This window comes from Carcharodon carcharias, chromosome 21 (assembly GCF_017639515.1).
Source record: "Carcharodon carcharias isolate sCarCar2 chromosome 21, sCarCar2.pri, whole genome shotgun sequence".
Taxonomy (NCBI): Eukaryota; Metazoa; Chordata; class Chondrichthyes; order Lamniformes; family Lamnidae; genus Carcharodon; species Carcharodon carcharias.
This window is the reverse complement of record NC_054487.1, coordinates 88,328,257-88,350,853: the sequence shown is the minus strand read 5'-3', so window position 1 is coordinate 88,350,853 and position 22,597 is coordinate 88,328,257. Positions and strand designations below refer to the sequence as shown.

Below are 22,597 nucleotides of genomic sequence, written 5' to 3'. Positions count from 1 at the left end.
CTGTCACTTATATCTGCCTGACACACCTAAGATAGGCTGGTTCCAACCTTGGGAGCACTACCTCAGGCTTGGAAAAGCTCTGAGTGATGACCCAGCTCACAAAGGTACATGATCTGGGGAGTTGGGACTACAGTGTTATAACCCGATCTTCCAGGTCTTACATCAGCCACTTGCATTGACATTTCACGTCTATTTAAAATGAATTGATTGGGTCATAATTATGAATGAACTACGCACTACCAGCTAGCTAACTGAAAGCTAATGAACCTTTGGGGATGTGATATCTTAGTGGGATGCCAAAAATGAGCCATTCTGGAACTTTTCCCCTTTTCATTTCCAATGATTGTAAGCAGCGATGGTGAAAGACATCCTTTCACTTCTTAGTCCCTTTGTTTCATTCCTGTTCATTTCTTTTATTCTTTCATCGGATGTGGGCTTCGCTGGCTGGGCCAGAACTTGTTACCCATCCCTAGTTGCCCTTGAGAAGGTGGTGGTGAGCTGCCTTCTTGAACCGCTGAAGTCCATGTGGTGTAGGTACACCCACAGCGCTGTTAGGAAGGGAGTTCTAGGATTTTGACCCAGCGACAGCGAAGGAACGGCGATATATTTCCAAGTCAGGATGGTGTGTGACTCGGAGGGGAACTTCCAGATGGTGATGTTCCCATCTATCTGTTGCCCTTGTCCTTCTAGATGGTAGAGGTTGTGGGTTTGGAAGGTGCTGTCTAAGGAGCCTTGGTGAGTTCCTGCAGTGCATCTTGTAGATGGTACACACTGCTGCTACTGTCCGTCGGTGGTGGAGGGAGTGAATGTTTGTGGATGGGGTGCAAATCAAGCGGGGCTGCTTTGTCCTGGATGGTGTCAAGCTTCTCGAGTATTGTGGGAGCTGCACTCATCCTGGCAAGTGGAGGGTATTCCATCACACTCCTGACTTGTGCCTTGTAAATGGTGGAAGGTGAGTCACACCTGATGTGGATGTTATTTCTTCCTTTTCTCTCTTTTTTGTGCAAATTCAGCTTCTAATAGGTTGCTGGGCCCAGCGCTAAAGCTGTCCATACTGCAACAGCTGAGCAAGATCTTATGGATTACGTTTTTGCAAAATTTGGATTGTCACACTTATCCAATGGGAATCACTGCTCTGAGTTTGAAATCAAACCACACTGTTGTGGGAAGATAGGGTTATTTTCTTGATCATTTAAGCAATGATTTACTTGGAAGCACAAAAGGTACTTCCCAAAAGTATTATATTTCACCTCCGCGGACACAAAATCTACCCAAAAGATAAACATTTGAAACCAATGGAACAGGTAAGCGGTGTAGGATTTCACTTGTCCAGTTCATTCCTACAGTGGAGTTTAATGTTCTTGTTGTGCTACTGAAATATAACTTGGAGAATCTCTTTAAGAAAACAATGTGTGCTTCACAGTGGAAGGTTCTTGAAGCGAAACCACTGGGAAGGCCCTTTGGCAGTTAATTCTGACTACCTTTGCTTTGTAAATAGACATAGGACAGGAGGAGGCCATTCAGCCCCTCAAGCCTGTTCCACCATTTAATTAGATCATTGCTATGTGGTACTTTAATTCCGTTTACCCGCCTTGGCTCCGTGACCCTTAATATCCTTATGTCTATCATTCCGTGTTTTTAAATTTACAATTGTCTCCCAGTCTCAGCAGCTTCTGGGGGAGAGAGTTCCAGATTTCCACTACCATTTATGTGAAGGAATGCTTCCTCACATTACCTCTGATAGGCCTGGCCCTAATTTTAAAGTTATGCTTCTTTGTTTTGGTCTCTCCCCACCAGAGGAAATAGTTTTCTCTATCCACTCTATCAAATTCTTTATTCATCTTCAACACCTCCATTAGCTGATCCCTTAATTGTCTAAACTCAAGGGAATCTATCTAGCACCTTTCACAACCTCAGGGGGTCCAAAAGCACTTGAAGTATAATCACTGTTGTAATGGAGGAAACACAGCAGCCAATCTGTGCACAGCAAGCTCCCACAAACAGCACTGTGATGATGGCCAAATAATTTGCTTTGCTTGTGCAATGTTGGTTGAGATCTTCCCTGCTCAGGCTTCTCCGTGGAATCCTTTGCATGCGTCTGAGGACAGACGAGGTCTCAGTTCAGTGTTTCATGTGAAAGATGGCACCTCCAACAGTGTAGCACTCCTTCAGTACTGGCATTGGGAGTGGCAGGCTAGATAATTGTGGATTTGTTTTGTATGCAATTTATTTTAGTTAAAAAGACCAATTCTTCCTTGAGACATTGTTCACTGTCACAAGCTCCTGGCTTATTGTTTTATCTCTCTCTGTCCAAAGGCTGTTTGGAACAAAAACTAGTGGGAAAGCAGGCAGTGTGCCTAGTTCGGAATCAGTGAAGAGCTCTACTGTCATCTCTAACCCTCATGCCTCGCTGACTCGCCAAGGCAGCCTTGAGTCTCCTTCCATTGGGACAGGAAGCATCGCCAGTGCTGGTGGGCAGGCCAGTAGTGGAGGGAGTGGCTCAGTGGGCTGCAAACCATCAGACCTGCCCACAGAAGGGGGCAGTCTAAACCAGTCGCTGGCGTCTAGCCCAGCCTCACTCCACTCTTTAACCTCCAGTGGGCACCAGTTGACGGCGAGTCTCAGCAGTTCACCAGGAGGCAGTAAGGACACTCTCAGCTATCCTTCCCTGACCAGCCTGCACACCAGCTCTGAGTCGATCGATCTCCCGCTCAGCTACCATGGCTCATTGTCCGGACTGACCACAATGCCCAAAGGGGAAGTACAAAATCTGCTAATGAGGACAGGGAGCGTCAAGTCGACACTGTCAGAAAGGTAAGCTGGGAACTCTCATCTAACCTAACTACACAGGTCGATAAGAAACCTTTTATAAAGCATTAGGCCCTGGCTGGAGTATCGTGTCCTGCTCAGCACATTACACTTTAGAAAGTCAAGGTCTTCAAGAAGGTGTAGAGAAGATTTACTAGAATGGTTAATGAAGACTTGGCTGGCTTTGTCTGCTTATATCTGTCTCATTATGACTGTTCTCTACTCTCCTCTCAAAGCGCTGGCTTTGGATGTTTTGGGGAGCTTTCACCGTCTCTCCACACTACACCAGTTATCATGGAGAGACTGGAGGAGCTGAGATTGTTCTGTTTGGAGCTGAGGACTCCAAGAGGAGATTTAATGGAAAGGTTTTGATAGTGTAAACAAAGAGACGTTGTTTCCAGTGATGACAGGGTCAGTGACCAGAGGACACTGGTTTATAGTGATTGACAAGAGAACCAGAGGGGGAATGAGGAGAATCTTTTTTCAAAAGCGAATTGGATAAATACTTGAAGGGGAAATATTTACAGGGATATGGGGAAAGAGCAATTAGCAGTTGGACTAATTGGATCGCTCTTTCAAAGAGCCAGCACAGACAAGATGGTCCAAATGACCTTCTTCTGTGCTATAAGCTATGAGAATGTGCTTAAAAACAATGGTTTACCATAAAACATGTCACAATAAAATTCTGGAAGCTATCTCATGCTGTTTATCAAAACCTCCTTATCATTTTAATGAATATTCATCATGGAAAGGAGTTGCCAGCCCTCCAGGTTTGCCCTGGAGTCTCCATGGACTGGAGATTAACCTCCTAAACACTCCCATGAGTAACATCCAGGAGAGTTATCACAGGGGCATTAGAAAAGAATGTTTTTTTGATATTTTGAATTACTCATGTGAAAATGCATTCATTTATTCAATAATTGTTGAAAGAAGTGATTTGATTCTCAGCAAGAATGATTTAATGACAACTCTGCCGTGACATTGGAAGGCGGGACACCACAAGCTGGGTAACCAATGTTGGGAGTGTAGAGGCAGAGATGTTACAGTGGGTCAGGGGAATGGGACAAAACATCCAGGAATACACCCAGCTAGAGTTAACCAGCCCAATGGAGCATGAGGTATAGAATCAAAATAAAGCATTCAGTGCAGGATGGACTTAGCTCTGGGTTGTCAAATTTTGTATGTAATGATTGAGAGAGAAGTTGGTTTGAAATTATTTTTGATGCTTTCTGGTGGATTTTTGTCATTTATGTCATTAAACAAAAAAGCATTGGGCTTGATTTATGCTCTGTTAACGAGAAATGTACAGCAAGTGGAGGCAAAAAGATATTCTCGTTTCTCTCTTTTTGTCAAGACCATCAAGATGTGGCTGTTGTGGGGGGTTTAAAGACAACTGCATTTCCAGGTGACCTGGCTTCATGTCAAATCAGGGGCAACTCCTTTATAAGCTATAACTTTGAAATAAAGACTCTCCGATCAAAGGCAGAGTTCAGCAGGATAAGAAATTCCCAGCCACTGTTTTTTTGAGGTACAGAGATTTGACACCGAGTTCAGCAGTTCAAGTTTTCAACTGGGCTGAACTGAAAGTAATTGACCCTGAGTCCTTTATTTCAAATTATGTCAGGCATCCAAAGAGCAGTAAACAGCCACCATATATTGTGTGTGGCACATTTGCCTGTTTCTCTGCTCAGGCTATTGAATTTCCCAAGGGTAGCAAATTCCTGGACAGAGGAGCTCACATCCCAGGCAGAGCAAACCTGACTCTGCAATGTTCTCCAAACCTTAACAATCCAATAGGCTGGAAGAGACCAATCTGGTCAGAACCACTGTACAACAAAGATTGGTTTCTTTGAATAATTGATCCCAATATATTGGCTGGGATTTTGGTCAGTAGACTTCCGGTCACTCTCCAAATTTTCCCATCCCACCCATGATGATGATGACCACTACCGGGGCTGGAAATGGTTTTTGTAGGAATGGGTAAATTTAGGAGATTTCAGTTCTCACTTTCATTACGTAGCACTGCCCATTGGGCATGAAGCCACTCACTACATGATGCCACTCAGTACAGAGTAAGGCTTCATCTGCCCTACCCTAATGATAGGCCTTAAACCACCCACATAAGGTTATGCCTTTTCTTGGAGATTTGATGGAATGTTCACCCTGACTCAGTTGGTAGCACCCTCACTGACAGAACTCTCCTGTTCTTCATGATAGTGCTGTGGGATCTGTTACATCCACCTGAGAGAACAAACAGAAACCTCGGTTTAATGTTTCATCCACAGGACTGCTCTTGTGGCAGTGCAGCACTCCCTCAGTACCAGAGAGGAGAGTCAGGCTAGATTTTGTGTTCATGCCCCTTAAGTGAGGCTATTGACTCAGAGGAAGGATTGTTACCCATTGAGACTTAACTTACAATGGGAAATATCTAAACCAATGCTCCCTACATTTGACATCTGACCTTTTGCAATCAGCCCTTAAAGAAGATAATGGGGAGAGTATAGGATCTCCGACTCGTTACAAGTTTGTTAATTACTTCTTTTTTTGGCTATGTTAACACTTTTTTCCTTTTTTTGTCCCCTTCTTACTTCTGTTCACACTATCTCTCTATCATCTTGACTCTTAGCCCACTTTGTTTCCTTGTTAGCATTCCTCCATGCCGCAGGATCACCCATTCTCGGAAGCAAGACAGGTAAATCATTCGCTGCAGTCCAGAATCTGCAATCGAGTCCACATGAGGCTAAAATAAAATGTTTTGGGCCCTTCTTAAAAAATGAATTTAAAAATTTAGAAGCAGCTGCTTTCTGCGTTTTCCTGAAGCAACTGCTGGAAGATCATGATCACAACTTGGGCGTGTGCCCGAATGACGATTAACTGTATTATGGGTAAACTGTAAGGAAATACCCACCCTGATTCCTGACACTCGATCCTGGTGACGTCTAGTCCAGTCTGACCAACACAGAGACGGGGTCAATTTCATTGGTTGGACTGGGTCACGAATGCCTACAAGAGGGTATCCCAACCCACAAATGGGGAGTAGCCTCCTCGTCCTGCCCTGGCTTCTCAGCTCCTTCTGGGTTCAAGGTTCAAAAGCTAGTGGCAGTTCTTGATTCCAGAGGAAGCCATTTTTTCTCAACTCCTGAGATATCTGTTGGCTTCTAGCATGATAATGTGGCCTGGGTATTCTCCATGATGTGGGAGGCGTGAATGAAGGTCCATCTGCAAGCAGTCCCCTCCAACAGGCAAATGGCAGCCATTAGAAAATCAGGACAGAATCCCAGTGGAACCAAGTCCTGGCCCATTTTCCTGTCCCTTGATTGCACCTCTGATCACATCTCAGGCCGGGCCAGAATTTCGGGCTCAGCATGTCTAACTACACCAGTGTGCTCCCTGACTGATCATCAGGGTGTTCTCTGTGACCCCCACCTTGGGAAGCCAGGGCTATGATATTGTTGGTCTGCCCCTGACCCAAACAAGCCTAGGTGTGACTCAGAGCTGCAAGTATATAATCATGACATTCCATCAATCATGTCACCTTTCCCCAGTGAGTGATACTCACACCTTTGAGACAGAAGGTTGTGGGTTCAAACCCCACTTCAGTCAATAAGGAAGGCTAGTCCTGAGAAGGCAGCACGTCATTTCAGGCATCATGTTTTGGCCTTAATGCTAAACCATGGCTCCACCTCCTTCATCCAATAGTCCACATGAACTTTAAAGATCCTAATACATTATTTAAGAGAAGAGCAGGGAGATTTCCCAGTGTCCTGGCCGACATACCTCCTGCAAATAAGGTCAGTAAAGCTAGTCTTAATTGGTCATTCACCTCATTGCAGCCCATGGGATCTTGCTGTGTACAAATTGGCTGTCGTGTTTACCCACATGGCAACAATGACTATACATCAAAGCATTTGGAGCATTTTTGGATTTTTTTAACAGGTATGATCAAGTTTTACATAAACACAAACTGCTTTTTCTTCCACTTTACAGGACATGCAGTTTTTGATGTAAGATAATTGTCACAAGAACCAGGGGGGTGAATGAGGAGAATTTTTTTATTATGCAGCGAGTTGTTGTGATCTGGAATGCACTGCCTGAATGGCCGGCGGGAGTAGATTCAATAGGAGCTTTCAAAAGGGGATTGGATAAATACTTGAATTGGAAACATTTACTGGGCTATGGAAATGGGATTAATTGGATTGCTCTTACGAGGAGCTGGCACAGGCATGATGGACTGAATGGCCTTCTCCTATACTGTGTGATCCGATGATTGAATGATTGCCTGCAGTGTTTAATTGGTGGCACTTCTTATTATGTAACATCGTAACCCTATAGCAGGTGCTTTGCTTTCAAATCGCTGCATTAATTGTGAGGAATAATTGGTTTGGGAATGTAGATGCCTCAGTTTAGAGGTTTGCAGCTTTATTTAACGAGCTGTGCTGTTCATGACGGTCTATCACCTCCCTTTGTCATGCTGTATCCATCATTTTGCATGTGCAATCTAAGCAGCTCTGTCTTCCTCCTTCATTGTGTTTCCTTCACAATACATCTTGCCTCGAATGATCACAAAGAGTTAAAAAGTCATAGTGAACGTATGGTTCCTTTCTCCTCTGCCCTTCTCCCTGTTCCAAGCCATATTCCTGATGCCCCTCAGCGTTGTGAAGAGAGATTCAGCAGAACAGGTTTATTTTCTCTGGAATTCAGAAGAATGAGCAGTGATCTTATTAAAATGTATAAAACTCTTAATGAACTTGAGAGGATGGATGCTGAGAATCTGTTTTGCCCTAGCTGGGGGTCACAGTCTCACCAGATGGAGCCAGCCATTTAGGGCCGAGATGAGGAGAAATTACTTCACCCCAAAGGGTTGTGCATCTACCCCAGAAGGGCTGTGAATGCTCAGTTGTTGAGCATATTCAAGGCTGAGATCAGTACATTTTTGGGCATGAAGGAAGTGAAGGGATTTGAAGAAATGGGAGTTGAAAGCTGTGGTGTTCAGATTGAAGATCAGACAGGATATTGATCAGTAAAGCAGGCTGGAGGGTCCATATGGTCAACTTCTTCCCCATTTCTTATGTTCTAACAGGACCAGGCCAATGTGCAACTATATTCTGGGACTAGCAAGTTGTCCACAATTCCCCCACACCTACCCCTACCCACAACCCAACACTGTCACACCGTCCCCACACCCCAACCTAGCCCCGCCCACACCCCCTCCCACCCCCCCACCTCCCCTACCCACGCCCCTCCCACACCTACACCCGTCCCCCACACCTACCCCTATCCACACCCCTCCCCCACACCTCCTCCTCCCCACACCCCCCATCTAACCTCACCCACACCCCTCCCACACCCACACCCCACCCCCACCCCCCCACCTACCCCTATCCACACCCCTCCCCCACACCTCCTCCTCCCCACACCCCCCATCTAACCTCACCCACACCCCTCCCACACCCCCACCAACCCTCTCCCACACCCACACCCCCACCCCCCACCTAACCCTACCCACACCCCCCCCCCACACCTACACCCGTCCCCCACACCTACCCCTATCCACACCCCTCCTCCTCCCCACACCCCCCATCTACCCTCACCCACACCCACACCCTACCCCCACCCCCCCACCTACCCCTATCCACACCCCTCCACCACCCACACACCCCTACCCTCGAGCATCATGGTGGGCGTGAACGGACAATATGGCGGGAAGGCCAAGAATTGATTTCATGATGTTGTGAAACCAGTTTGCAATCGTCTGCTCTTTCCATCAGCTGCTGCACATTGGGAACTTCACTGTAATACATCTGCATAGCAATAGAAGCCCTGCTCGCTGGAATCACCACCCCCAACCCCCCCAACCCCAGCACACTGGATCATCTGGACATGTCAGTGTGATTCACTACTGTACATAAGCGACGTGCACCTGGTGAGCTGCATCTCACTTGGGATCTCGAGGTTTGTTTGCCTACCTTGCCTCAAGCAGTATTCGCCATCATCAGCGCCAGGATTCACAGGCAGCACCACATCACTGTTAGGGGGGTCACGGGCTGGTCTCTACCTACTGGACCAGCTGTAAGGTGGGGGTGGCTTTTCAATCGCTGCAGGGCTGGGGTTTGTTTGGGGAAGGGGGAGAAGTGGCCTCAGGCAAGGGAAGAGGCTGCAGGGTGAGGGCTGTACTGGGGAAGGGGGGTATCCCAGGGTGTGTGTGGGGGCCACATGTTGATCTGTGCACGTGGCCTCAAGATGGTGAGGGCTGAGGAGGCAGTCTCCAGAGGAGATGAAGCCAGGTAGAGATGTGAGGGTGAGTGTGAGAGAGTGAGTGGTGATGTCCCTTGAGCTGGCAGTGAGTGAGATGCCAGTGAATGTGTGATGGGCTTGTGAGTGGGTGAGTTTAGAGTGATGAGATGGTTGTCTTACCCTGGTGGTATGGGTGAGCTCATTCATCCTCTTTCTGCACTGGATGACCAACCTCTTCTGTGCAGCATTGGCACTGACCACTGATCCTCACTGACCATCACTGACCATCGCTGACCATCGCTGACCAAGCCGGAGTGGTGAGGTTGCTGGGCCTCCTGCAGCCAGGGCGAGGGTAGAGGACATCACAGTGGGGCCTCCAAACAGCATTCCAGGGATGGGTCACTGAACTCCTCTTGGCTTTCAGGGCCATGTCTTCACTGGAGCAGTCCTGGGCTGCGAGCATTGAGAACAGTGTGGGTGGCTGCAGTGTAGATATGGCGCCTGGAGTGAGGAAGCAATGAGTGGTGGACGATTCAGAGGCCGCCCACCAGCGAGACGGTGCATTTCCTGTGGCTGCCTAATTACTGAGGTGGGATTGGGATGATACAGTGTGAAAAGCCACCATTGTGGCCAGTGGGTAAAACACCCTTTTGTCCACCTGCTACCGTACTTAGTGCGAATCTGGGACGATTCCACTCACAGACTTTATTCATGAAGCTCCAGCAGCTTTATCCCACATGCCATCGCTGGCACTGAGACTGCACTTCATTCATCCCTGGGCATAGATACATCTTCTTCATTCTTCAAACTATTCAGGTACATGACACGGAAGCTGCTCCTGCTAGTTTTAACTTTGTTGCTTTTATTATAATCCTTAGTGCTTTTCTTCAGTGTTATATCGATAACCCTTGCCGAGCTTTCTGCATGGGTGCCAATCGGAAGCTAACGTGTTCTTTTTGCACTAACTGATTAACTGAAAGAAATTTCTTTTTAAGATTGACAGATGTCTGTGTTGAGGCCTTGCCTGTTTTTGTCGTGTGCTGCTAGTGATTCCTCTTTGTTTTAACAGTGTGCAACTAGATCGAAACACGCTACCTAAAAAGGGCCTAAGGTAGAGATGTTTTAATACCATTTATTAATTGGACTTGTCGTACATATGTTTCAATGTCCTTTGGTCATCTCAGTCCAGTTTCTGGTGGGCAGGATTTCACAGAACAAAAACACCATTAATTTGACATTAATTGGTTCAAATTTGGAAAATTTGCTCAGGGTGACTGGTTTGGAGGTTGAAGGGAACAAATGCCAATCTGGAGTAGCAGCGAGCAGCAATACACACCGAGACAGGCTAATGGCTGCTCCAATTGCACCAAACCTGACCAGCAACTGAGACTGCCAACACAAAGTGGTAATTGTTTGCCAAATGAGGCAGATATTTTCCACTTTCATAAGCACCAAAGTCCCAATAAATAAAGTTATCGCATCGGTGTTAGACTTTGCTGTTTTTTGCATTGTTTTGATGTGACATTGCTTTGTCATGCTGCTGATTCCATGTGGTGTGGCCAAGGAAGCTTCTGGTATAACTGCAGCTTGTTTGTTATTCTGGAGAAAGGGCACCTTCCCAGTGTCCAAATCACCAAAGCAACCGGGTGAGAAAGACTTGATGCTTGGAACAAATAGCGAGAGAATAAGGATAATCTTGGGTGTTAGTTACAAACTCCAGCTATTTATTTGCTCAGTTGGATAGTCTTAATATTTTCTAGTGCAGGTCTGAGGGGATCAAGGTTGGATTTGTTTTTTCCTTCTAAGTTGGAAATTCTCTATAAGTAGCATGTATCCCACAGGTCATATCCTCATGGGCACACAGAGATGTTGTAACTTTGGTACTAGATTTGTGGTCCTGGATTGAGAATCAATGTGTTCAAACCCACCATGACCATTTGAGAATGAATTCAGTTAAAACAAATCGGGGGAAGTTAAACACTGCTACCAGTAATGGAGGAACCATCAGATTGTTGTCAAATCCTAACTTGGTTCACTAATGTCCTTTACGGAAGGAAGGTTACCGTCTTTACCCAGTCTGGGCTCCATATGTGACTCCAGTCCCACATCAACGTGATTGACTCTTATCTGCCATCTGAAGCTGCCTAACAAAGCATTCAGTTTTAACAAAGTACAATGGACGGGCATTAAACGCCAGGAATACCAACATCACAAAGAGTGAGTGTTTGTTTTTAGAAAAAAGAAGGCCAGCAAGTTTTCTTGTAGCATTTTGGGTCTGAACACAGCTACAGCCGAGATATCCCCTCAAATTCCTCTCCCACCCGGAAAGGCAATCTACCTGCTTCCCATTCCCAGGAACTTCCCTGACTAATCAGCAATTAAACTCAGATTGACCTTCACTCGTATTTGTGTAATAATATTACGCTTTGTAACATTAAAGGGGAAAAGAAACAATCTGGCCTATGTCCATGTTTAAACTCCGCACGAGTCTCCTCCCACCCCCTCTTCATCTCACCAATTAACATATCCTTCTATTCCTTTTGCCCTCATGTGTTTATTCAGCTTCCCCTTAAATTTATCGATACTATTCACCTCAACCGCTCCCTGTGGCAGTGAGTTCCATATTCTCACCATTCTCTGTGTAAAAGTACTTTTTTCCTGTATTCTCTCCTGGATTTATTAGTAACTATCTTGTGTTATATTCATGGCCCCTCGTTCTGGCCTCTCCCACCCCCTCCCAACCACCCCCACACCCCCCCCCCCCGACCCTCCCCCACAAATGGATTCATCTCTGCGTCTACCCTTCATAATCTTAAATTTCTCTATCCAGTATCCTGTCAGCCTTCACCTTTCTAGAGGAAAAAAGCCACTAATGAGGTCCTTTTGTACAGAGTTGGCTTTTAATTAAGTTATTGTGCAAGATCTTTTCATTGCACACTGTGAAAATAAATGAGCAGGGACGTTTGTTTACTTAAGCTTGTCTCTTTTTTGTTTATGCCCTGCACAAACATTCATCAAAACACCACAAATTGGTTTTGTGGTCCAATTATTTTGTCAGTGCTTCAGCATTTTGTTATTCTAAAGTGTTCATTTTCCTCGATAGCTTTCCCTCGCTGTCTGCTCGAAGAAATAATTCAACCTTCCAGCTTAGATTGAGGTCGCACCAAATCCCTCCCCGTGCTCACTGACCAACATTGGCTTCTGGTCTATCAATGCCTCAATTTTAAAATTCTTATCCTTGTCTTTAAATCCCACCACCACCCCCCCCCCACCACCACCCAGCCCCCTGCTATCTCCACCAACCCCACAACCCTCAGAGATCTCTGCGTTCCCCCAACTTGGCCACTTGTGCATCCCCAACTTCCTTCACCCATCATTGGTGACTGTGCCTTCAGGCATCTCAGCTGTATTCTCTCCCTAAACCTCCCTTCCTCTCTAAACATTTCCCTCCTTTAAGACATTCCTGAAAACCCACCTCTTTGACCAAGCTTTCAGTCACCTGCCCTGGTATCTTCAGCTTTGAGCCAGTTTCAGTTTTGTTACATAATTAGACTCTTGGGAAGAGCCTCGGGATGTTATACTCTGCTGAAGGCGCTAAATAATAAATTCAAGTTGTTGTAGTGATGATGGATTTGCTCGGTGGTGGAACTATTTCCAATTTGCTTGATAATACCCCCTGCAGGTACACACCATCATCCCGCCAAACAAGCCATGAGGAAGGCAAGGAATGGCTTCGTTCCCACTCTACTGGAGGCCTTCAAGACACAGTCAGCCAATCACCTCTGCCCTCACCTTCTGCCATCTCATCGCCTTGTAGTGGGGCATACAATTTCACTCATTTAGGTAAGCAAATCATTTAATTGTTCATTGATGCTGCTGTCCCCATCTATTGGAGGGACTGCATAGATTGTGACTTGATGCGATGGTGTAAAATGGGCATTAGAGGGTGGACAGCCCAATTTTACATCTCTGTCCATTGACTTCACTGGAAATAAAATGGGGAGAGATGTCAAACAGGCTCTTGACTCACTGTCACTCACTTTATATTGTCACATAAAGTCAAGATTGAACCCCACTGTCTCTTACACTTTTAAAAAGAATTGGTGTAATTGCACACTTGCAGTAACACAGATCAAAGAATTGAGGCTCCCATCTTGCGATTTGATCTCCAAGCCTCAACCCTTTGGAATGTGAATTGCCTGTGGAGGACACGGAATTAACCCTCTAGTGCTGGAGAGATTGTTTATCTGTGGAACCATTTTGTATGAACCACCCCTCAACAATTTGCTATGCAATTGCCTTTAAAACGAGGCAAAACTGGATTCAAATTGTATCCTATTGTATCCTGCCTGACAATGATGTTTTCATCATTAACTTATATAACTGTATATCAGGAAACATTGAACAGCCTAAGACTCTGCTGCAAAGAAAAGAGAAGGCCGAGGGGTGACTGGATAGAAGTCTTTAAGATAATGAGGAGTTTTTTTCTCTGTTAAATCTAGAGAAGATGTTTCCATTTGTGGTGGGGTCCAAAACTAGAGCCTTTCAATATAAGACAGTCACTAATAAATCCAATCAGGAATTCAGGAGAAACTCCTTTTCCCAGCGAGTGGTGAGAATGTGGCACTCACTACCATTGGGAGTGGTTGAGGTGAATAGTTGGATAAATAGCTGAGGGAGAATGTAGGATGGGAGGAAGTTCATGTGGAGCATAAACACTGGCGATTGGCAAATTGGCTGAATGGCCAGTTTTCCTTCAGTGAGTTTGATGTCATTCTATGTAACTGAGAGCTGGATGACTTCACATTTTCAGTGGGTTTCACTAATTAAATCTGTAGATTCATATCATGGTGGGAAATCCTTTTGTAAAGAAGGGGATTGCTGCAGAGCGTGATATATTACATATGACAGCTTGAGAAATCCATCATGACTAACCTATCAGTTCAGTATCGTGAGATAAGTATTGCTTAAAGAACATATGAACAAGGAACAGGAACAGGCCATTCAGCCCCTTGAACCTGCTCCACCATTTAATAAGATCATGGTTGATCTGATAGTAACCTCAAATCTGCATCCCGCCTACCTCCAATAACCTATCACCCCCTCGCTTACCAAGAATCTATCCATCTCTGCCTTCAAAATATTCAAAGATTCTGCTTCCACCACCTTTTCAGGAAGAGAGTTGCAAAGACTCACAACCCTCTGAGTGAAAAATGTCACCTCATCTCTGTTTTAAATGGGCGACCCCTTATTTTTAAATAGTGACCCCTAGTTGGAGGGCAGAATTTTTCAGTTGGTGTGCGGGGGTGGGCCCCACATGCTGATGGGTAAAATGACATGTGTTGACATCAGGGGTGTGTCCAAGTGTCATTGCGCAGTGCCGCGATATTTCATTCAGCGGGCGAACGCCGGAGTTAGCTGTGCACCCACCGATACGTAAGCGGCCTAATAAGGCCACTAAGAAATGAATTCACGTCATTAGTAACGCTGCCCGTCTAACCTTAAGGTTGTCGGGCAGGCGAAAAGCCCAAGCGACCTTCATGTTTTTTAGGAAACCTCATCCATGAGCGGGGTGAGGTTTCCTAAAGTTTTTATTAAATAAATAAAAAAGTTTTCATAAAAATAAAAATATGTCCCATCTCATGTGATGCAGTTACATCAGGGGACATATTTAAATACGTTTTTAAATCATTTATTTAATTATTTTGCTATCCATTCAATCTCCCTGAGGCAGCTCCATGTCTCAGGCCCCGACCCTCCTTTCTTGCCCCATAATTGGCCCGTCCACATAAAATGGCAGTGCGGAGCTGATTGAGGGTGGCGATCAGCTCCGTGCCCGCTCCTGCCCAGCCTGCCCACCATATGAAAAATCCTGCCCCTAGATTCTTCCACAATAGGAAACACCCTCTCCACTTCCACCCTATCAGGACCCCTCAGGATCTTATATATTTCAATCAAGTCGCCTCTCACTCTTCTAAACTCTACCGGATACAAGCCTGGTCTGTCCAATCTTTCCTCATAAGACAACCCGCCCATTCCAGGTATTAGACTGGTAAACCTTCTCTGAACTGCTTCCAACTCATCTACATCCTTCCTTAAATAAGGTGAGCAATACTGTACACAGTACTCCAAATATGGCCACACTAGTTCTCTATACAACTGAAGCATAACCCCCCTCTTTTGTGTTCGATTCCTCTCACAATAAATGATAAAATTCTATTAGCTTTCCTAATTACTTGCTGTACCTGCATTATTAGCCTTTTGTGATTCATGCACTAGGACACCCAGATCCCTCTGCACCTCAGAGCTCTGCAATCTCTCACCCTTCAGATAATAAGCTTCTCTTTTATTCTTCCTGCCAAAATGGACAATTTCACATTTTCCCACATTATACTCCATCTGCCAGATCTTTGCCCACTCACTTAACCTATCTATATCTGTTTGTAGCCTCCTTATGTCGTCTTCACAATTAACTTTCCTGCCTATCTTTGTGTCATCAGCAAATTTTGCAACCATCCCTTCAATCCCTTCATCCAAGTCATTTACGTAAATTGTAAACAGTTGAGGTCCCAGCACTGATCCCTGTGGCACGCCACTTGTTACATCTTGCCAGCCAGAAAAAGGTCCATTAAGCCTACTCTCATCTTCCTGTTAGCCAGCTAATCTTCTACCCATGCCAATATGTTACCTCCTACACCATGAACTTTTATTTTCCGCAATAACCTTTGATATGGCACTTTATCAAATGCCTTCTAGAAATCTAAATACAGTACATCCACTGGTTCCCCTTTATCCACAGTACAGATTACCTCCTCAAAGAACTCCAATAAGTTGGTTAAACATGATTTCCCTTTCACGAAACCATGTTGACTCTGCCTGATGATCTTTAATTTATCCAAGTGCCCTGCTATAGCTTCTTTAATAATAGCTTCTAACATTTTCCCTATGACAGATGTTAAGCTAACTGGTCTGTAATTTCCCACTTTCTGTCTCCCTCCGTTTTTGAATAATGGAGTCACATTCGCTATCTTCTAATCTAATGGGGCCTTCCCTGAATTGAGGGAGTTTTGGAAAATTAAAACCAATCCATCAACTATCTCACTAGATACTTCTTTTAAGACCCTAGGATAAAATCCATCAGGACCCAGGCTCTTGTCAACCTGCAGCTCCAACAATTTACTCAGTACCACTTCTCTGGTGATTGTAATTTTCCTGACTTCCTTCTCCACTTCCATTTCCTGGTTTATAGCTGCTTCTGCGATGTTACTTGTATCCTCTATGGTGAAAACTGATGCAAAATACCTGTTCAATTCATCTGCCATCTCCTTGTTTTCAATTCTCCAGAGTCACTTTCTATAGGACCAATGCTCACTTTGTTAACTCGCTTTTTTAAAATATTTATAAAAACTCTTACTATCTGTCTTTATATTTCCAGCTAGCTTTCTCTCATACTCTTAATTTTCCCTCCTTATTAATCTTTTAGTCATCCTTTGCTGTCCCTTATATTCTGTCCAATCTTCTGGCCTTCCACCTCTCTTTGCACAATTATATGCTTTTTCTTTAAGTTTGATATGATCTTGTTGTGTTATTTGTAGAAGTTGTGGTGTTGCTCTTGAAGTTCAAGGTAACAGTTTCTATCATATAGACACAAAATGAGGGAATCTTAACTGTCCAAGTAAAAAGAAAGGAGATGGGGGTGTGGTTAAAATCAAGATGTGGCATTTCCCACTCTGTTTACCATGTTTTGACATCATCGTTTTGGCAGAGAAAGTGGAAACCATTAGAATCTGGTGGGAGTCCTCAGTGATTAAAGTCAGGGTCCCATGCCACACATGATGCCATGCTAATCCAAGAGCCCTCAACAGAAACTTTATCAGGTAAAACTATCCAGAGTCCAGTGCAACCCAAAGAGGTATCTTCAAAAATACAGAGGCAGGAAAAAGGAGAGTACAAAGGAAAGAACAAAAGGCAAGGTCTGATGTAGAGTGGAAGGCAAGAGAGATTAAATAACAAAAGGGATGATGGTGCAAGACAAAAGGAGGTGGTAATGGGGCAAGTAAAGAATCAAAAGCTGGGTCTAGAGGAGGTGTAAATGGCAAACAGCAGAATCATTACCAACAGCCACTGTCCAAAAAAACAGGAAGGGTGGTTATGATCTAAAGTTGTTGAACTCAATGTTTGAGGTTGAAAGGCTGATGAGTGCCTGCTAAGTGCTGAATAATTAGGATGGATTTGGGCTTAATTTACCAGCACTTTGGATATAATTCATCAATAATTCCTGCTGCATCCCTGCCCCGATGAGTCCTAAAACAGCAAGGAAAGCTCATCCTGTTTATAAAGCAATTGTTTCACTTTGCCAGTTCCCATTTTTGGCTCATTAATGTTTCCTTTGTCAGGTTGGCTGAGGTGTGTTTGTAATGGGTTCTTTTTAAAAGTACTATTCTGCTTAAATTCAATTAAATCCATTTGTGAATACATAAGTATCACATGTGTATTGTGGAATACGCAATGGTTAACCCTTTAATGCTCTTTTCTCTTCTGCTTATAATGATCTGTTCCTGTTTGATGGAATTCAACTGCTGTTTCCTTGTTATGATCAGAGTTACATATTGGCAGTTTTTAAAAAGTGTATAAATGTACCTCTGACACTATTATGCTTTAATTGCAATGCCAAAGGTTCCAGATCTTTGGATAATCAGAATGGACTGACTCAACAGTCTGTTCTTCATATGAGGATCTGTTTGATCACTGCACCTGAAAACATCAATCAGTTACATTCGTAAACACCAATAATGAAATAATTAATCAATTGGTAGTATAGAACTTGTGTATTGCTGAAAAAAGAGACATGTCTAAGCTTTTCATCTTGCACTCATCAGGACACCTTGTAAGAAAACAATATAAGGGAAAAGCAACAATTTATACTGTATGTGAAGAGAGTGCTGATTAGTTGGCAAGTGGCATTGCCATGGAGAATGCACCACTGAAGGTTACTAATAGTTAACTGTCAAGCATTGTTTGAAATTTAAACCAGCAACTTGATCCTAATTGGTCAAGGCATTGCCCTGAGGAATGAGTCGGTGAATGGCTGTCACTTATTTTGCTTAGCTGAAACAGGCGTAATGTGTGTACATGTTCTTTCTGCCTGCAAAGAACGTTTGGCAGTTAACTGTCAGTCACCATCCCTGGTGCATTCTCCATGGCAACACCGCTTGCCAACCAATCAGCACTCCCTTTACGTACAGTAGAAATTGTTGTTTTCCCCTTATATTGGTATTCTGGAGCGGTGTCCTGATGAGTGCAAGACAAAAAGCTTTGACATGTCTCTTTTTTCAGCAATGATGAAATAATTCTGGTCTCTTGAACATCACCCAATTTCCATCGCTCCACCATTGGTGGCCGTGCTCCAGCCGCCTGGGCCCTGGCTCTGGAATTCCCTCCTGACACCTCTCTTCCCTCTTTTAAGACTCTCTCCTTAAAACCCACTTCTTTGACCAAGATTTTGGTTACCTGTCCTGTTTTTTCCCTATGTGGCCTGGGGTCAGATTCATCCTGCCTACTCTCCTGAAAAACCCCTTGCAATGTTTTGCTATGTTAAGGGTTCTATATAAATGCAAGTTGTTGTTGGTCTAAGATGCTAAGATTGTTACTTGTTTGATTTGCAGTAAGCCCTACAGCCATATCCCAGTTTCATCTATCGGGTCCCAGCATGATGCGTTCAAACAGCATTCCCACACAGGATTCCTCCTTTGACTTGTACGGAGATTCTCAGTTGTGCGGGAGTGCCAATTCCCTGGAAGAAAGACCGAGGACGATGAGCAGATCTGGATCATTCCGGGGCAGCATGGAAGAGGGTTTGTGTTTTGTGCGTTATATCTATGGGGTTTCTTTTGAGCCACTGCAAACAGGAGGACGTGAGAAGAGTGCAAAACAGAAAGATACTGGGATAGAACTTCCACTATCGGTGGAATTTATAATTACTTATTATTTTTAATGAGGGTGTCCGTCCTCCACCTGTGAGTAACCTGATTTAAAACCACAGAAAATGACTTTAAAAACCTAGACTGAACTATCTCCCGATTGCTTTGGTACACATGAATCAACTTTTTAGCAACTTAAATATTTGCAACATGAAAATAGTTTCCAGACATGCCGAGCGTGCTCTGTGTACCTAGGAAAATCACCAGTGCAATCGGTACATTTCCCAGTTTCTACCTTGAGTCACCATAAAAGATCACAGAAAACACGAACATTAAGTGGATTTGCACATAACCCTTTTATGAAATGCTTGATGCTTGCACTGATTTGGCTGTTTCTGTCACATTGCCTGTATATTCTTAGCCCAAACAAGCAGAAACTCCAAGCCATTGTTTTATAATAAAAAATAAGTCCAGGTTAAACAGGTTAAGGTTTACACGGAGCGTGAAGAGTTGGTTGTGGGTGAGGGTTCACGGTGGATATGTCCTCTTACGAGAGTTGCCTGATCAGGCGTGATGCACCGGCTGTCATTGAGAGGAACCCCTCAATGCATCGCAGCCTGTTCAATGCCAGTGCTTGCAGGAGCACAGCTGCCTCGCCGAGTGTCTGCTGTTAGTACACATTGCCTCCATGCCTTCAGAATGGTCAGGCCCTCCATTAGGCATGTTCACAGCTGTGACTCCAATGTCCTTCCACCAGACTGACCTACCCAGTCCCTACAACACTGCAAACCCAATTATAACAGAACAACTGGTGAGGTTCAAGTATGTGCATTCTTGGTGCTGCAAAATGACTCTCAAGTGAAAGCTCGGTTGAGGTGTCAGTCACTTTACACCAAAGAATTGATTTGATTCTGATTCATAACCATAGACACCTCCAGACCAATCCAGCTTTCACTTTATATTCAATTTCCCCACGAGAGCTTGACCATGGGAAAGGATGAACAGGCTGGGTCTCGGTATTCTTGTAAAGTGAAAGCTGACTGGTGACCAAATTGGGTCTTTAATGATGAGTTTTAAAAGAGGAGACCCAGAGAGATTACTTCCTCTTGTGGGAAAGGGCATAACTACAGGCCATCAATATAAGATAGTCACTAAAAACTCTGACTGGGAATTGAGAAGAAACTTCTTTACACAGGGAGTGGTTGAACTGAAAAGTCAAGAAATATTTAAGGGGAAACCAGATAACCACCTGAGAGAGAAGGGGTTAGAGGGTATTGCTGATAGAGTTAGTTGAGAAAGGATTGGAGGAGGTTCAAGTGAAGCAGAAACACCAGCATGGACTGGTTGGGCCAAACGGCTTGTTTCTGTATTAAAACCAGAAACTGCTGGAAAAACGAAGCAGGTTTGGCAGCATCTGTGGAGAGAGAGTCTGTGTGACTCTTCAGGGCTAAAGAGAAGTAGAAGTGTGATGGATTTTACATTGTTTAAGAGGGAGTGGAGCAGGTGGAGCAAAATGGAAGGTCAGGGATAGTGGGAGCTCAGGAGAGATTGACAAAGATGTCACAGGACAAAGGGAGTGTTAATGGGGGTGTTAAAGACTAAAGAAGGTGCTGAGAGTGGTAAAAAGGTAAGATAGCAGAATGTGTTAATAGTCAAACTAGGATCAGCACTCTGTGAAAACAAAGCATAAAAACAAGTGACAGAGGCCCTGTGGGGGGAATTTGGGAAAATGGATAAAAATGGAATAAAAAACATATGTATGAAAAATAAATAAATAAAAATTAGATTAAAAAGGGGTCAAGATGGAGGAGACAGTTCATGATCTGAAGTTGTTGAACTCAATGTTAAGCCCAGAAGGCTGTAGAGTTCCTAGTCGAAAGATGAGGTGTTGTTCCTCCAGTTTGCGTTGAGCTTCACTGGAACAATGCAGCAGGCCAAGGATGGACATGTGGGCATGAGAGCAGGGTGGAGTGTTGAAAAGGCAAGTGACAGGGAGGTCTGGATCATGCTTGCGGACAGACCGAATGTGTTCTGCAAAGTGGTCACCCAGTCTGCATTTGGTCTATCCAATGTAGAGGAAACCACATTGGGAGCAGTGAATGCAGTAGACTAAATTGAGGGAAGTGCAAATGAAGTGCTGCTTCACTTGAAAAGAGTGTTTGGGCCCTTGGACAGTGAGGAGGGAGGAGGTAATGGGGCAGGTATTGCACCTTTTGCGATCGCATGGGAAGGTGCCGTGAGAAGGGGAGGAGGTGTTGGGGGTGATGGAGGAGTGGACCAGGGTGTCCTGGAGCGACCGGTCCCTATGGAATGCTGACAGGGGGGGGTGAAGGGAAGATGTGTTTGGTGGTGGCATCATTCTGGAGTTGGTGGAAATGGCGGAGGGTGATCCTTTGAATGTGGAGGCTGGTGGGGTGAAAAGTGAGGTCAAGGGGGACCCTATCATGGTTCTGGGAGGGAGGGAGAGGAAGGTGTGAGGGCAGAGGTGCGGGAGTTGAGGGCCCTGCTGACCCCGATGGGGAGAAAATTGTCCCCCTAATTTTGAACACATCTATTAATCCTCCCCTTAACTCACTCTACTCTAAAGAGAATAATCTCAACTTCTCCAGTCAGTCCACAAATCTGAAGCGATGTGAGAGACTAAGAAAACTCTTCTAGATGTCCAAAAGCCAATGCCTTCTGAGGAGAGAATAGACCAACAGAAATGAACTGGCCACAGGCAAGGCCAGGCAATTAATCCATCAACAAGGGACACCCACCATCCACTCCCTGACCCACCTGAATCTCAGAAATCAGATCATAGAAACATAGAAAATAGGAGCCTGCTCCACCATTCATTATGATCATGGCTGATCATCCAACTCAATAACCTGCTCCCGCTTTCTCCTCATGTCCTTTGATCCCTTTCACCCCAAAAGCTATACCTAACTCCTTCTTGAAAACATACAATGTTTTGGTTTCAACTACTTTCTGTGGTAGTGAATTCCACAGGGTCACCACTCTCTGGGTGAAGCAATTTCTCCTCATCTCAGTCCTAAATGGTCTACCCCATATCCTCAGACTGTGACCCCTGGTTCTGGACTCCCCCACCATCAGGAACATCCTTCCTGCATCTACCCTGTCTTGTCCTGTTAGAATTTTATACGTTCCTATGAGATCCCCCCTCATTCTTCTGAACTCCAGCGAATATAATCCTAACCGACTCAATCTCTCCTCATATGTCAGTCCCGCCATCCAGGAATCAGTCTGGTAGACCTTGCTGTATAGCAAGAAGGAGATAAGGAGACCAAAACTCAGATTTATCCACATTATACTGCATCTGCCATGCATTTGTCCACTTACTCAACTTGTCCAAATCACACTGAAGCATCTCTGCATCCTCCTCACAGCTCACCTTCCCACCCAGCTTTGTGTCATCTGCAATTTGGAGATATTGCATTTAATTCCCTCATCTAAATCATTATATATTGTGAATAGCTGGGGTCTCAGCACCGAACCCTGCAGTACCCTATAGTCGCTGCCTGCCATTTGGAAAAAGACCCGTTTATTCCTACTCTTTGTTCCCTGTCTGCCAATCAGTTTTCTATCCATCTCAATACACTACCCCCAATCCCACGCGCTTTAATTTTACACGC

General features: G+C 44.6%; 1 protein-coding gene across 1 annotated transcript in view; it reads left to right on the top strand.

Annotated features, from left to right (window-relative positions):
- Window positions 1-22,597, top strand: part of nav3 (neuron navigator 3) — a 291,371-nt gene that overhangs the window by 181,892 nt on the left and 86,882 nt on the right. The window contains exons 10-14 of the mRNA XM_041216018.1: window positions 2,317-2,814; window positions 5,456-5,500; window positions 10,112-10,153; window positions 12,725-12,885; window positions 18,708-18,896. Of these exons, the coding sequence (XP_041071952.1) occupies window positions 2,317-2,814; window positions 5,456-5,500; window positions 10,112-10,153; window positions 12,725-12,885; window positions 18,708-18,896 (935 nt within the window). The remainder of the gene's footprint in view (window positions 1-2,316; window positions 2,815-5,455; window positions 5,501-10,111; window positions 10,154-12,724; window positions 12,886-18,707; window positions 18,897-22,597) is intronic.